The sequence below is a fragment of the Ceratotherium simum genome, chromosome 4 (genome assembly GCF_057802395.1).
Source record: "Ceratotherium simum simum isolate JZ-2026a chromosome 4, ASM5780239v1, whole genome shotgun sequence".
Lineage (NCBI taxonomy): Eukaryota > Metazoa > Chordata > Mammalia > Perissodactyla > Rhinocerotidae > Ceratotherium > Ceratotherium simum.
The window spans coordinates 25,143,852-25,158,744 of NC_141903.1; the positions used below are offsets into that span (position 1 = coordinate 25,143,852).

General features: G+C 40.2%; 1 protein-coding gene across 1 annotated transcript; it reads left to right on the forward strand.

Moving 5' to 3' along the window:
* Nucleotides 1–495: 495 nt before the first annotated feature.
* On the forward strand, nucleotides 496–14,512 carry NMUR2 (neuromedin U receptor 2). The gene is given in 4 exon segments (XM_004428623.3): nucleotides 496–1,249; nucleotides 7,639–7,723; nucleotides 10,923–11,048; nucleotides 14,024–14,512. Coding segments are annotated over 4 exon segments (1,224 nt in total). The 5' UTR covers nucleotides 496–532; the 3' UTR covers nucleotides 14,320–14,512.
* Nucleotides 14,513–14,893: the final 381 nt, after the last annotated feature.

Sequence of the window (14,893 nt, forward strand, 5' to 3'; positions counted from 1 at the left end):
GAACAAGATAACTTGAGAAATCTATTGATCTCTCATTTTTGCCATGCTGTACAAGTGACAAGGATCAACGGAGATTTGTACTCTTCTACCCACGACTCTGCAACTTTAATTTGTATTTCCATGCACAACTTTGCAAAATGCACTGCTCAGAGTGCCCATACCTTATTTAAGGTAGAGTGTCACCGTTTGTCAGCTCTGTTTTCCCAGCTCCTTCCAATTCAGAGAAACGTCTCCCCCTCCTCTGCTGCTCCCTGCAGGCAAAGCCAGCACGCCCCACCCAGCTGTCCTCTTCCTGAGCCATCTGACACACACTCATTGGCCCCCAGCCTGTGGAGGGGCGGGGCTTCTGTCTCAGGAGCTCTTCAAAAGGGATCCGCGGGCTGAACAGCCCCACCTTGCTGAAGCATCACCCTCTCCCGGCCTCCTGCGCTGAGTCTGTGCTTCCCTGCCTACTTTCTCTTTCCTGTCTGGCTCAGCTTGGTACAGAGGCTTATACCAGAGAAGGCTCAGGTCTTGGATTTTAACGTCGGTGATGGAAAAACATGAGAATGTTTCCTGGATCCACCAGCAAGAACTGGAAGATCCGCTCAAGAAATACCTAAACAGCACCGAGGACTACCTAACCTTCCTCTGCGGGCCTCCACGCAGCCACCTCTCCCTCCCGATGACCGTGGTGTATGCGCTGATTTTTGTGGTGGGGGTCGCTGGCAATCTCCTGGTGTGCCTGGTGATTCTTCGGCACCAGGCGATGAAGACACCCACCAACTACTACCTCTTCAGCTTGGCTGTCTCTGACCTCATGGTCTTGCTCCTTGGGATGCCCTTGGAAGTCTATGAGATGTGGCACAACTACCCCTTCCTCTTTGGGTCGGTGGGCTGCTACTTCAAGACGGCCCTCTTTGAGACCGTGTGCTTCGCCTCCATCCTCAGCGTCACCACGGTCAGTGTGGAGCGCTACGTGGCCATCCTCCACCCGTTCCGGGCCAAGCTGGAGAGCACCCGGCGGCGGGCCCTCAGGATCATCGGCATCATCTGGGGCTTCTCTGTTCTCTTCTCTCTGCCCAACACCAGCATCCACGGCATCGAGCTCCACTACTTCCCCAACGGGTCCTTGGTCCCAGGCTCTGCCACTTGTACAGTCATCAAGCCCATGTGGATCTACAATTTGATCATCCAGATTACGTCCTTCCTCTTCTACATCCTCCCCATGACTGTCATCAGTGTCCTCTACTACCACATGGGGCTCAGAGTGAGTATCCAAGCTCGCTGGCTTAGGGCAGTATCCCTTCTTTTGTTCACTGACTCAAAGTTCAGAGAAAAACTTGGAATTGGAGAAATTCAGAATTGCAAGGGAGCATAGAAAAAAATAGAATGAGCTCAAAGGGGAAACTGATGTTAAAGGACTTGCCTCAAATTAGGCATACAGTAACCATAACTATAAAGCATTTCCTTTAACTCACCTTCCATTGTTCTTCCCTCTGTACCTGTGGTTCTCATACTTAAGTGTTCCTGGAAATTACCTAGGAACCTTACTGTGTGTACCAATGTGCAGGCCCCTCCCCCCAGGAAAATCTGATTCAGGAGGTCTGAGGTGGAGCCTCATTTTAAGTAGCACAAGGTGGCCACCCCCGGAGGGACTGTTCCACACCCTGCTGTTTCTTTCCTGCCTCTACCTCCTGCATGCACTGAAATTTTCCTCTGCACTAACTTGGTCTGAGTATAATATGACACAAACTATTCCTTTCTGTTTATTATACTCTAAGACAGATACACAGTTTGAAAGTCAGACCCTTCCTTGTGGTTGCTTTGACCCTTTGAACTATTAGGTTTAAATGCAAAAATACAGCCTGAGTGAGGTCAACTTGGACTTCTCTTGAGCGGGTGGAGATTGAGGGACGAGGAGGTGAACAGAGCACATAACATAGAGCAGGAGACAGTATGAATAAGACATAGCTGGGATGAACAGAAAGTTATCACTTAGTTTGCAACATATCTTATAATGAGAGTTCCCTCTCCTGTGCTCATGGTGGTAAACAGATTTCTTTCTTTCTTTCTTTTTTTTTTTTCCTGGATCTAAATTTTCTGAGAGAAACTGTTTTTGATGAGGGTAGGGATTAGTCTATATAATTCCTCTCCTGGTATATTCTGCATCCAAATTCGCAGAGATGAGATCTAACTGTGACAGTTTTATACCCATTTAAGGAGCTAGCTTGTGTAGGAAACAGTCATGAGACTATTTCGACTCCCAGGTCTGAAGCTCACACACAATATGCCCTTAGGCAAGCCGCACAATTCTCTCCTGGAATTAGTTTTCACATTTATAAAATGAAAAGATCACATCAGATCATATCTAAGGCTCTTGATAGCTCTAATAGTCAGTGATTCCTTAAAAGGGGGAAAAAAGTCTATGAGCGGGAGTGATGTGAGTTATAACTGAAAGTAAAAACAAAGCAGACATCACATTCACATCAGATGCTCCAAGAGGGCTCTGGCACCATGTATTATGTGACAATTAATATAGTCCCATTTCAGTGCATCTCTGAGAAAGGTGAATGTCAGAAATGAATGCCCCAGAGGTGGTCCTTTTGAACACCTACTGTGTCTAAGGTGAATGGCAGAAACTAAGGAAGAAGAATGAATTCTAAGTACCACAGATGTCTGGGCACAGGAGTAAATCTAATCAGGCAAAGGGTTGTGCCGGTTTCCTCCTGGAGGGCTGGCCCCTGTATTCCCAGAGACATATGTCACCCAGACTAACTCACGATCGTGTCTTTAGAATGCCCTGTTCATCTCACTGGGGAGAAAAGACTTCAGCATGATGCTAAATATCGTGAGCCCTGTGAGAAATCTCCACCCGAAACATAGCAATACCATCTCATTCAACACCAATCACTTGTCTTGAGTCAATTTGGGGGAAATACTAAACTTTGAGTAGGAAACACATACTCCCCCCAACTGCAACCAATTACTTTGAGTTTCACTTTGTTTTGTTGTCATGAATCATCAGCTACCTTGTATCAGGAGCTAAGTGGTGGCTCAGACAACAGCTAAGAAACCATCCTAGTTTGCTTTGTGTGTGTAGTGCAACTCAGAGCATACCATCCTCGGGAAGGATAAGGTATTACCCAAAAGATACTGGGAAAGGAACTATCTGCTTAGAAAGTCACTCCAAGAGGAATTTAAAGATCTCTAGACTGGGTGTCCGGAGAAGTAGGTCCTGTCTGTGGCATTGATCTCAAGGCCTTTGCACATGCTGTACCTTTTGCTGTATCTTTGCCTGAAATATTCCTACTGTCTACCACCACAGTCCCTTTTGCCTTTCTACCTCTCACTTGTCCTTTAAATCATACTTCACTCACACTTCCTCAGGGAAGCTCTCCCTGATTACCTAGCTACCTGGTCCCTGTGTAGGTGCTCATGGTTCCTAGCAATTTCCCTTCATTGCTTTTATCACAATTTATAATTCTATACTTGTGGGTTCCTTAATATCTTCCTCTCTAACTAGACTGTAAGCTCAATGAATGAATGAATGAATGAGGTTAAATTATTTCCCTCATTCCTGGACTTCAGCTTCTCTACCTTCAAAAGAGAGACTTGGAAACATTGTCTCAAAGGACCTTTTTGATCTAAGAGATTTAAAGAGACTCAAGCAACTCTGACAGTTGTTAAATTATTGACTCCCCTGGTAAGTCTAAAGTTGTGATTGACTCTGGGACCCACTTCCTTCAGAAGGCAGAAAACCCAAGACTGATGAAATCTCAGAATCAGGAAAAGAAGGAGGAAAGAAGGAAAGGAAGGGAGCCATATATCTGCTCTAAGTTGTGCATTCAGTGCTGCTTCATCATTCCAGGACACAAGCCTCCAGTGAGCTGCTCTCAAAGATTCAAACATGATGGAGATAGAAAATAGACAATCTGAGGGCAAGTTTCTTCCCGTCTGGGAGGAAGTTCTGCTGAAGGTCTCACCTAGTCCTTGCATCTCCTGCACGCAGCATTAATGTTTGAGCTGAAGAGGATCGATTATGAATTGTAGCAGAATCCGGCCATGCCAGAGTTGGATTGATATTTTTTTTTAATAAAGAGATTTTGTTCAGATTGTAGAGATATTTACATGAATTAGTCTCCACAAACTATATAAATGAACAGCTGGTAGAATGATTTTAATCATATCAACAACTGATCAGGATAACATATCAACCTGCATAATAATCAACCCCATGGACCGCCACCCTTCGCTTTGATCTTACACAGCTAAAGGGACAGGGGTAGGAAGGCTTCTGAACTTCCTGTATAGTGACCACAATTTTTCATTCCTCTTTTTGTAACTTGAGTTTTAAAATAAAAGTTTGGTGGTTAGTGAGAATAATTAATAGTTGAGTATCTACTTTGCTAAACATCTGAAGGGAAATGAAATTATTCAGTAACAAAGCAGCATTTAACATTGTCTGGACAAGTTGTTCGGATTCCATTCTACTATGTCAATCTCTTCAAATTCCGCTGGAACAACGTATAACACGCATAAAGATTCTGTTCTTCACTCCTCCTCTAGTTAGCTAGTTGCGCCACTATAACCTAAGGAAGCTGGAAAGTAAGCAATGATTAATAGATACATGATTTTCTTTTCAGTGCAAACTACACTGTACAGGACGCCTGTTCATAAAAGAATTGTGTGAACTGTTTGCTTGATGTTTAATTTAAGGAAATTGTTCCTTGGAGCGAAGAAATTACCACTGAGAATTGTTAAACTCACCCAAAGAAGTGACTAATAGATCTCAATATTTTTTCATTGTTCTTAATTATGGAATGAAATCAAATAGTGGAATAACTATCTTGTAATAATGACAAATTTTACAAATGCCATGAAATAATTATAACCTTTAGTAGATTTAATTGAAGATGAGTTAGTAAGATTTGAAGTTTGATGCATTGCTCCACATTAAACACCACTGTTTTTCTCCTCAGTGCATCTGACTGCTTCTTTGTACCAGCACAAGTACTGCTTGAGAGGAAGTGATACCATGAGAAGAATTTCTGGAAGGGACTCAATAACCCACATGAGTGGGCCCACAGATATAAATAAATAACGCTACTTCATAAAAATGCAGTTCTTATTATATCTTTCAAGTAAATTCAGGACAATAATCAGAATCACAATAACAACAATAATATAACTTTTTGAGTCTCATGTGCCAGGTACTGAGACAAGCACTCTACCTGCACTTTTTTGTTTTACTACTATATTAATAACTTTACCTTCAGCTTCCTCCCATATATTCCTAATGACTGCACAGCATTTTCCCCTATTTCTTTCCAAATTCTAAATGACTCTGAAGGGTCAAATGTCACAGCAGCTTTAATCTCCCACTTTGTGAAGACATAGGTATATGTAGAGAGCACCAATACAGTCACACATCACTAAACGATGGGGATATGTTCTGAGAAATGCCTGGTTAGGTGATTTCATGTTGTGTGAACATCATACAGAGTACTTACACAAACTAGATGGTATAGCCAGCTGCACACTCAGGCTATATGGTACTAATCTTATGGGACCACTGTCGTATGTGCAGTCTGTCACTGATTGAAACATCCTTGTGTGGCATACGACTTCATATTCAAGAGACAGATGGCCAGGTTTGTTAATCATCTAAGTGGATGCTTCAGGGCTGGTGTGGTCCTGAGAGCTACCTGACTTCTAGGAGCTTATATGTTTGTTAGGAAGACAGGATATTGATTTGTTGAACTTTGGAGGCCAATTTTAATGACTCTTTCCTCTAAGTCTTATCTAATTTCAAATACCCTCTCTAAAATATTCCATCAAAATGCCATCCAGCCCAGGAAGCTCACTTCTTCTTACAGCAGTCTGTTCCATTGTGACACATAACCACACTGATTTCTTCTTCAGCTTAAATTGGAATATATCTCCTTATAACTCAATAAATTGATCGTAATCTACTCTCATACTATACAGAATAAATTGAGTTTTCCTTCCACCTGATGTCCTTGATCAGTTTGTCAGGACTTTCTACATCGCTAATGAGGGAACCCCAACTCAATCTGGCAAAATATGAAAGGGAGCATAGACCTGATAAGTCCAGAGGCAGAGCCAGCTCTTGGTGAAGATTAATCCAGTAAAACACATACAATGTCTTCAAGGTGTAGCTTTAATTCTGTTTCTTTGCTCTTCTTTCTATGGTGTTAGTTTCAACCTCAAGATCCTCACAGCTGCCCACTGGTGGCTCCAAGCACTTTCCTCATGATGGAAAAAAAACTTGCTGCTGTAAATCCAGACCTCAAATGTAGAGAACAAGAAGAGCTCCTCTGGCAATCCCAACAAAAGAGCAATGAAACTTCCATTCCTAGAAGTACAAGCAAATATCTGAAATCTCGTTGGTCCCAATTATCCAATCACTGACTGGAGGATAATAGCTAAGTTATTTAGGGACTAAACCTGGAGCTGGAGATGGGATCATTCCCATCCAAATTAATGACTAATAATGGGGAAGGAGCAAATCCTGTAAGGGAAAATCAGGGTACTACTGGTAAGAGAGGAGGAGAATGGATGCTAGAAAACCAATTGGCAAATATATGCTATACTATCTTCTAGATATTTGATGGTAGTTTATCATGAATTCTTAAAGCTTCTTTTATGTGGCTGAATATTCCCACAAACTAAAAATATATACATTAAAGAGAAAAAAAATGTCACAACTAGGTGAATGATGTAGATCTTCAATGCTGTGGGAGTTCAGAAGAAGGAGAGGATAATGGGCTACAGAGGCTTCCAAAGTCTTCCAGGAGTAGGTAAGACTCAAACTGGGCAGGAAAGATTGCATGCATAGGCAGTGTTAATATTTGAAATTTTAAGATGCTAATTCAAGGATCACTACATCTTCCAACAAGGATAATATATTTTAACATCTAAACTCAGAAACATATGCACTCTTACCAGTAATACTAGTAAAGCAGAATTTCTCAAATTGTGCTTCTCAAGATGGTACTAGGTATTGCACTGAAAAGGGTTGGGGGAGGTTACTGTTTAGTGAAAGAAGCACTATCCCACTTGAAGCTGGGGTGGGAGATGTGGGGTGTGGAAGGTGGGGATGGGAGGATCTCATCCCATGAGGAATCTATCTCCCATGAAGATTCATAATGTCCATTAGCATGTTAAAGGCTCTGAGAAGACCCACAGTGAAGATTATAAAGTTCATGAAGCAGGAATAATAGCTGATTTTTTTTTCTACTGCCTACCTACCACATAGCAGAGGGATTCCATTCTAAGAGATGTCTAAAAATTACTGAATGAATGAGTGAACGGAAAATCCTCACATTTTTTTTTACTTCAGAATTTTACATTTTTCATGGAATATCTGTTAACATACTACATAACTAGGGTTTTACAGAATAGCATATGATAAATGGATGCACTACAAGTTGGCCACAACCATCTACCCAGTTGAGTTAGGTGACCTGGATCCAACTCCACCTCCAACTTATTGTTAAGAATATGAGAAATTCTTACATTTCTTTAAGTCCCAGTTTTTTGTCTGCAGAATGAGTGTTAGAATTACCCTTCTTGGATCTTAACAGGAGGAAAAAATGCTACTCTTTCTTAACATCTCTTTCCACTTCCTTGCAGTTACGGAAAGAACAACCCCTAGAGGCAGATGAAGTCACTGCAAATATTCAAAGACCCTCCAGAAAATCAGTTACCAAAATGCTGTGTAAGTCCTCCATTTTGTTTTGGGGTTTTCTTTGTTTATTTGTAAAAGCAAAAGAGTTGCATTTGGTACTAAGAAAGTGCTGCTGAGGTCAGGATCAAAATTCCCCTGAAACGTAATATAATGGTCTCGTCTTTCTTATCTTACTCAAGTCTCTAGGACCTGTCTGTTTGGTTTCTATTTTGTTTTTTTTTGTTTTTGTTTTTAAAACAGTTTTATTTATTTTTTTGTGAGGAAGGTCATCCCTGAGCTAACATCCATGCTAATCCTCTTCCTTTTGCTGAGGAAGACTGGCTCTGAGCTAACATCTGTTGACAATCCTCGTCCTTTTTTTTTTTTCCCCCAAAGCCCCAGTAGATAGTTGTATGTCATAGTTGCACAGCCTTCTAGTTGCTGTATGTGGGAGGTGGCCTCAGCATGGCCGGAGAAGCGGTGCGACGGTGCGCGCCCGGGATCTGAATCTGGGCCGCCAGCCAGCAGCAGAGCGTGCACGCTTAACCACTAAACCACAGGGCCAGCCCTCTATTTTGGTTTTTAACTCTCAAAACAACACACTAAATCACATCCATTTTAATACATTCACGTATGGTGTTTGGTAAATCACATCCACTCTCTGAGCTTTTGAGCATCTCTTTCCCCCTTTAAAATGAGCAAGTAATTTTTAACCTATTTTGTGTTAGAGGTTTTTTTTAAAAATATGATGAAAGCTGTGAACTTTTCACTCAGGCAGGAAATGTACAAATGCACATACACAAAATGTTTTACAATCCATTTCAGGGGATCATGAATCCCCTGATGTCCATTCTTGGACTCCATGGGATCTTTTACTTCCAGATTAAGAACATCTGGCCAAGAGTATCTCTAAGTAGTCATTCTACCTATGACATTGTGTGATTTTATATAAAACGGTACACTATATTGTATAGATGAGAATGTTAAAAAAAAAAAAATCCAGGCATTGATCCATACTCTCTCAAAAGAATGTTATAAAAATATATGATCCAGGGGCCAGCACCATGGCTAGTGGTTAAGTTCAGTGCACTCTGCTTCAGTGGCCCAGGTTCAGTTCCTGGGCGCAGACCTACACCACTCATCGGCGGCCATGCTATGACGGTGACATACGTATGAAATAGAGGAAGACAGGCACAGACGTTAGCTCAGGGCAGATCTTCCTCAAGCAAAAAGAGGAAGATTGACAACAGATGTTAGCTCTGGACTAATTTTCCTTAGCAATAAATAAATAAATAAATATATATATATATATATACATATATATATATATATATGATCCAGCACTAGCCTATGATGAGATACTTATCTATGAGAGATCTGTGATGAGATCTATCTATGAGAGATACCGATGAGAGAAAGGAGGTTTATAATATACTTTCCAAGTCAAAACCAAAAGTTTGGAAAAAACAAATCCTTCTGGCTAATATGCATATGAAACACTCACTGTAACTATGTGGTGTTTATGAACAAAAAAACTATGAAGTCACTAAACTTTTTGACTCGAATAGTCATCTTCTTGGAAATTATTTAGCCCCTGTTGGCTCCTGACTTTCTCTGTTAAGAAATCTAGTGTCTTCATTACCTCTCCCCTTTTCTCCTTGATCGTAATCTACTCTGACAAAAAGACTTGAAGCACGCTCACATTAAAGTCACAAGAATAAAATACGCTGTAAAGTATTTGCCTTTGAGGGCAGAGGGTTCAATTTTAACAGGAAGTAAGTTATTAACTAAAGAGAATTGTAGGCAGTGAGCAGATTAGGAACTTTTCCTTGGAGGTAAACTCAGAAGAAGCTTCCAGATAATCTTGAAACCACACAGGCAGACAACTTACTCTGAATATGTTTAATACCAACAAGAAATATATGTACTATTTACTATGGAAACTTGAAACACGCTCACAAGCACAGAGAATTATAAAATAAACACCCATGTACTCATCACCCAGATTTAAAAATTATCAACTCATAGCTAATCTTGTTTCATATACTATATCCCTCTCGCTCCCCCAGCCCCTACAAGATTATTTTGAAGCAAATCTCAAGCATCATGTCTTGGGAAAGGAAAGTATTTTACAACTTCAGAAGAGAAAAAATGTACATATTTATATTTGTGGAGATTAAATGCCCCAAAGAGAAACTATGATAGCACCAATCTCTGTCTTGAGACATGAAAATAAAAAACGAGAAGGTGCAACGTCCTGTGAATCTATAATTATTTCAAAATAAAAAGTAAAAAAAAAAAAACAGAAAGAAATTGGAAGGAATTCTATGCTCTAGAAATTTATTATGTAACAGATACATCCCAATCCCATCCCAATCAAAAGATGCTTGTAAAGCAATATGCTCATGGTTGTTCGATCTTTCTCTCTCTCCTCCCTCACCCCTTACAGAATTTTAAATGACTGAATTCAGAGAAGTTTCTAATTATTTCTAGAGTAACAAGACAAATTCATACCACATTTAACGTTTTTCATCTGCAACTTTAATATATATATATATATTTTTTTTTGTGAGGAAGATCAGCCCTGAGCTAACATCCATGCTAATCCTCCTCTTTTTGCTGAGGAAGACCGGCTCTGAGCTAACATCTATTGCCAATCCTCCTCCTTTTTCTTCCCCAAAGCCCCAGTAGATATTTGTGTGTCATAGCTGCACATCCTTCTAGTTGCTGTATGTGGGATGCGGCCTCAGCACGGCCGGAGAAGCGGTGCGTCTGTGCGCGCCCGGGATCCGAACCCAGGCCGCCAGTAGCAGAGCGCGCACACTTAACCGCTAAGCCACAGGGCCGGCCCTCATCTACAACTTTAAAGAACACCAATTGCTTGAACCCAACCATTTTATTTATATAACCAGTTTATGGGGTTCTAACAGTTTACTTGTAATATAATGTATTTTCCACAATAGAATATTTTCATAACTTTGAATTAATGCAATACTATTTTAAATGTTCTAAAGGAAATTTACATTATACAAGAAATCTTGCACAATCATATGGAAAACACGATCCTAAATCCAAACAATTCATTCTTTTGTTTAAATATTCTATATAGAAGCTCTTTAGGATCTAGTTGTCCCATAACAATTAGACAGAGGGGAAAATGCTAGAAGGAATGGATGGACTCAGAGTGGGCATTGTCTACCTATTCTTGCTTTAACTGTCTTTTGCTCTCCGATTCGTCATCCTTTTCCAGTTGTCTTGGTTTTAGTGTTTGCTATCTGTTGGACCCCGTTCCATGTTGATCGACTCTTCTTCAGCTTTGTGGAGGAGTGGACTGAATCCCTGGCTGCTGTATTCAATCTCATCCATGTGGTATCAGGTAAAAGCTTAGCTAGTTTTGTTGCATCATAAGTGTCCAAGTAATTGCAGCTTCTTCATCTTGCTTAGAGCAGTAGGTTCTATCTGAATATACCAATTTATCATGGGGACTTGCCATACTATAATGAATCACTTGATTTTTATTTTATTCAAATATTGATTAGGTATGTTACTGATCCAAGAGAAATATACCAGATTACTATTTTAGATGCTACTTTGTGGAAGGCTTCAACTCTAAACATGATGATTACATCAAGAAAATGATCTAAGGAGTGATTCCTATGGTTTACCTTCCAATGGCCACATGATTGAACTGGTTCTTATTTATTAAACACCTATGTCCCTGAAATCTCATATTGTCTTCACCAAGTGTTAGATCTTCATAAAAGCTAACCAGAGGGTATTCATGGGGCATCAAGGTCTGTTATTAGGCTACTTTAATGCTGCTTGCTAAGGATACCATAGAATATGGTGGAAATAGTGGTAGAAAGGTCACAAGTCAGAGGACCTTGATTTGCATCTCAATTCCACCATTAATATTCTGAGTGACCTGAAGAATGAGGCTTCCTTCATGCCAAAGTTTCCTCAACTGTAAAATGGCGATAATGCCTGCTCTATACAAACCATGGGCTGATGGTAAGAAGCAAATGAAATAATAGCTATTAACAGGCTTTTTAAGTGGTAAAATGTGATGTATCTTTCTATAATCATCCCAATAAGATTGTTTAGTATATATTATCAACATTTTACAATTGAAGAAACAGTTCCATAAAGAAGAAATGACTTGCCCAAAGGCACTCAGCTGGCAAATAGTAAAAACAGGGATCAAGCCCAAGTCATCTAACTTCAAGTTCAGAATTCTTTCCCCTAAAATGGAGCAGAGAATGGGCACCCAGGTCTCTCTTTCTCTGTCAGTGTGACTGTTAGACTTAGGTTCAGACCACTTCTGTCCCTTTACCTCTGCTTGTCACTGGCTGGTTCTATGGGCTCTTTAGATTATCAAAGATATCATCAGAAAGGAAAGATAGGATCAATTTGTGCAGGTTAAGCTCCAGATATGCACAGAGCAAAAATAATAGCATTCATATGTATATTGAACACCATGTATATTATCTATTTTCTATCACCCTCTTGTTTGTACTCAGCAGGCCTTGCATACAGCTTATACCTGGACTTTAGTACTTTCTTCCATGTTAAACTATTTGTTATTCTGAACAAAATCTGAAAAATACTATAGCTCATATCTTTGTGGTTAATCTGAGAAAAATGGGAGTATTTAAATAAATTGTAAAACACTACAAGGTCACATGAGACTTGACTAGTTGACTATATTTCTCCAGATGCATCAAGAAAACCATTGTAAGATTTTCAAATTATGGTATTTATGGTAACATCTTCCTGTTAAGATATCCTCTCTCCCTCCCCCACGTTGCCAATCAGATGAAGTCTAAACCTGTTAAATGCTACAGAAGATGCTCCTAACTTGCCTTTTTGTCTTCAAGTTGTAGTATTCCCATTCATTGATCATTTGCTTGTCAAACTGGTTAATTAGAGAATTCTGCATATTCTGCATTATTCCTGTGCAATATAACCATTCTTCTCTCTGTATACTTGTGTATGCTATGCCTTCTACCTGGAGTATTCTCTCCTCTCTTCCCCAGCTATCTCCTACCCATTTCAGGGTCTGGCTAGAGTCCAATAACCCACATTAAATGTTTCATAACCATCACAGTCTTTGTGTTTATGCCATTATGTGAATTTCCATAGCATGACTATTGTTAACACATACTTTGCCCTTAACAGATATTGCTTGGTATTGTTCTTTTATTAATTATTGAAGTTAGGCATAGATCTTGCCTCTGTAATACTATTCCAAGTCCCTGGAGAACAAAGTCTAAATCCACCACCTTCCAATGTGCCTTAAAAGTTCCTGCTATAAGAATTCAATCAGTATTTATTTACTGAATGAATTAACAGTCCATAGAAATATTCTCCTTCTATATTCCTCCCTGCCCAATTCGGTACACAGGGCATATGGCAGTCTGAATGTCCTGAACTATATAAATGAGAACAACAATGAATATGTTGCCAACAGTACCTATCACTTGTTCTACATTTTAGCCATTCTCAACCCCTCTGTGGATAGTATCTCAACTTTATCCTCACAATAATCCAGGGAGGTGGGTTAGGATGGTATTATCATTCCCATTTTACAGAGAAAAAAAATTGAAGTGCCAATTCTGTCTAAGGTCACAGAACAAGCAAGGGCCAAGATCAGAAACTAAGTCCTCTGATTCTCAACCTTAGGCTTATCTTGGGCCATGGGGAAACAAAATAAAATATGGTAAAAAAGGAAGAGCATATACCGAACAAGAAAATGGCAGTGTGCAAGGCATTTGGTAGAGAAAATAAATGGCAAAATACAATTATTCAATAAAGTTGGAAATAAGGTGGGAAGAGCCATTGAGGGGAAAGGCTAGATAGGAAAGGACATTGGGGAATACTTCTTTGAGAGATATTTAGCATTATAAGAAATCTCAGCAGGGACTAGCCTTGACTGATTTTCCATTCCTCCATTACTTACAGTTTCAAATTATAGATTTAAGCAAAACTTCAATGAGATAAAAACATCTCTCTTTCCTCTGATACCGAAGCATTTCTCATTCATGCTATGGGAACATGTTCTTTAATTAAACAAGTGGGGATCAAAAGAAGTTGCTGAACATCTCAGAGAGATCCCATGCCGGCCTAATTTTTCCAAGACTCTTTGATCTTTCTGTGTTTGATTCCTAAGTACACAGGTGGTAGATCGGCTCAGAGCATTTTGTATTCTCAATTAGAGTCTTGTATATATTATCACTTCCAAAAGAGACAATCACAGGGTTTTAGCCCTTTGTTAAATATTTGTGCTTCTCCCTGTTATGCCTCTCACTCAGTTTCTCTTTGGCATGTCTCTTCCAATCCCCTGCATTCCAGGTGTCTTCTTCTACCTGAGCTCAACGGCCAACCCCATTATCTATAACGCACTCTCTCGCCGCTTCCGAGCAGCATTCCGGAATGTGATCTCTCCGTCCTGCAAACAGTGGCACTCCCAGCATCACCCACAGGGGCCACCTGTCCAGCGGAACATCTTCCTGACAGAATGTCACCTTGTGGAGCTGACTGAAGATGCAGGTCCCCAGTTCCCCTGCCAGTCATCCATCTGCAGCTATCACCTCCCCACAGAGCTCTGTACTGGACAGGCACCATGAAAGGAACTATCAAAGAGGTGACATTCCTCTCCGCCTCCATACTGCAGCAAGGGACAACCCATAATTTATGCCTTCTTATATGATATTAGGTTAAATGGCTGTTAGAACATATATCCATTTCTAGGTGTGTATTTTTTTTTTTTAACAAATGTGAACATTGCTACTAAATCTGGATCTAAAACCCAGAACCTCCTGATTTTTACTTGTTTTTCCACTATCCTAACTGCCTCATGCCCCTTCACTAGTTCATGAAAAGAACATGACTAGCAAAGCACGGTACCTATATTTTGAGCAATTTCCACTATTGGGAGTGGTTTGTCCCGAGTCATCCACTCTGAGTCAGGCTGCCACTCTTACAACCAATGGTCACTGTGAGACATAGAAAGGAGACATGTAGATGCTGTTCTACTTTATATAATTTGAGGGGTCCATGCCAGCATTCCTCCACAGCAAACTATTTACCCTACTGCCTCATGTTCTGCCATTATAATGTGATTCCTAAGAGTCCTCCTAATAATATGGGAATGCTCCTTAGAGAACTATTATTCCCACTGTTCTAATCCTCATACCATTATCAGTCATTCCTCACCAGGAA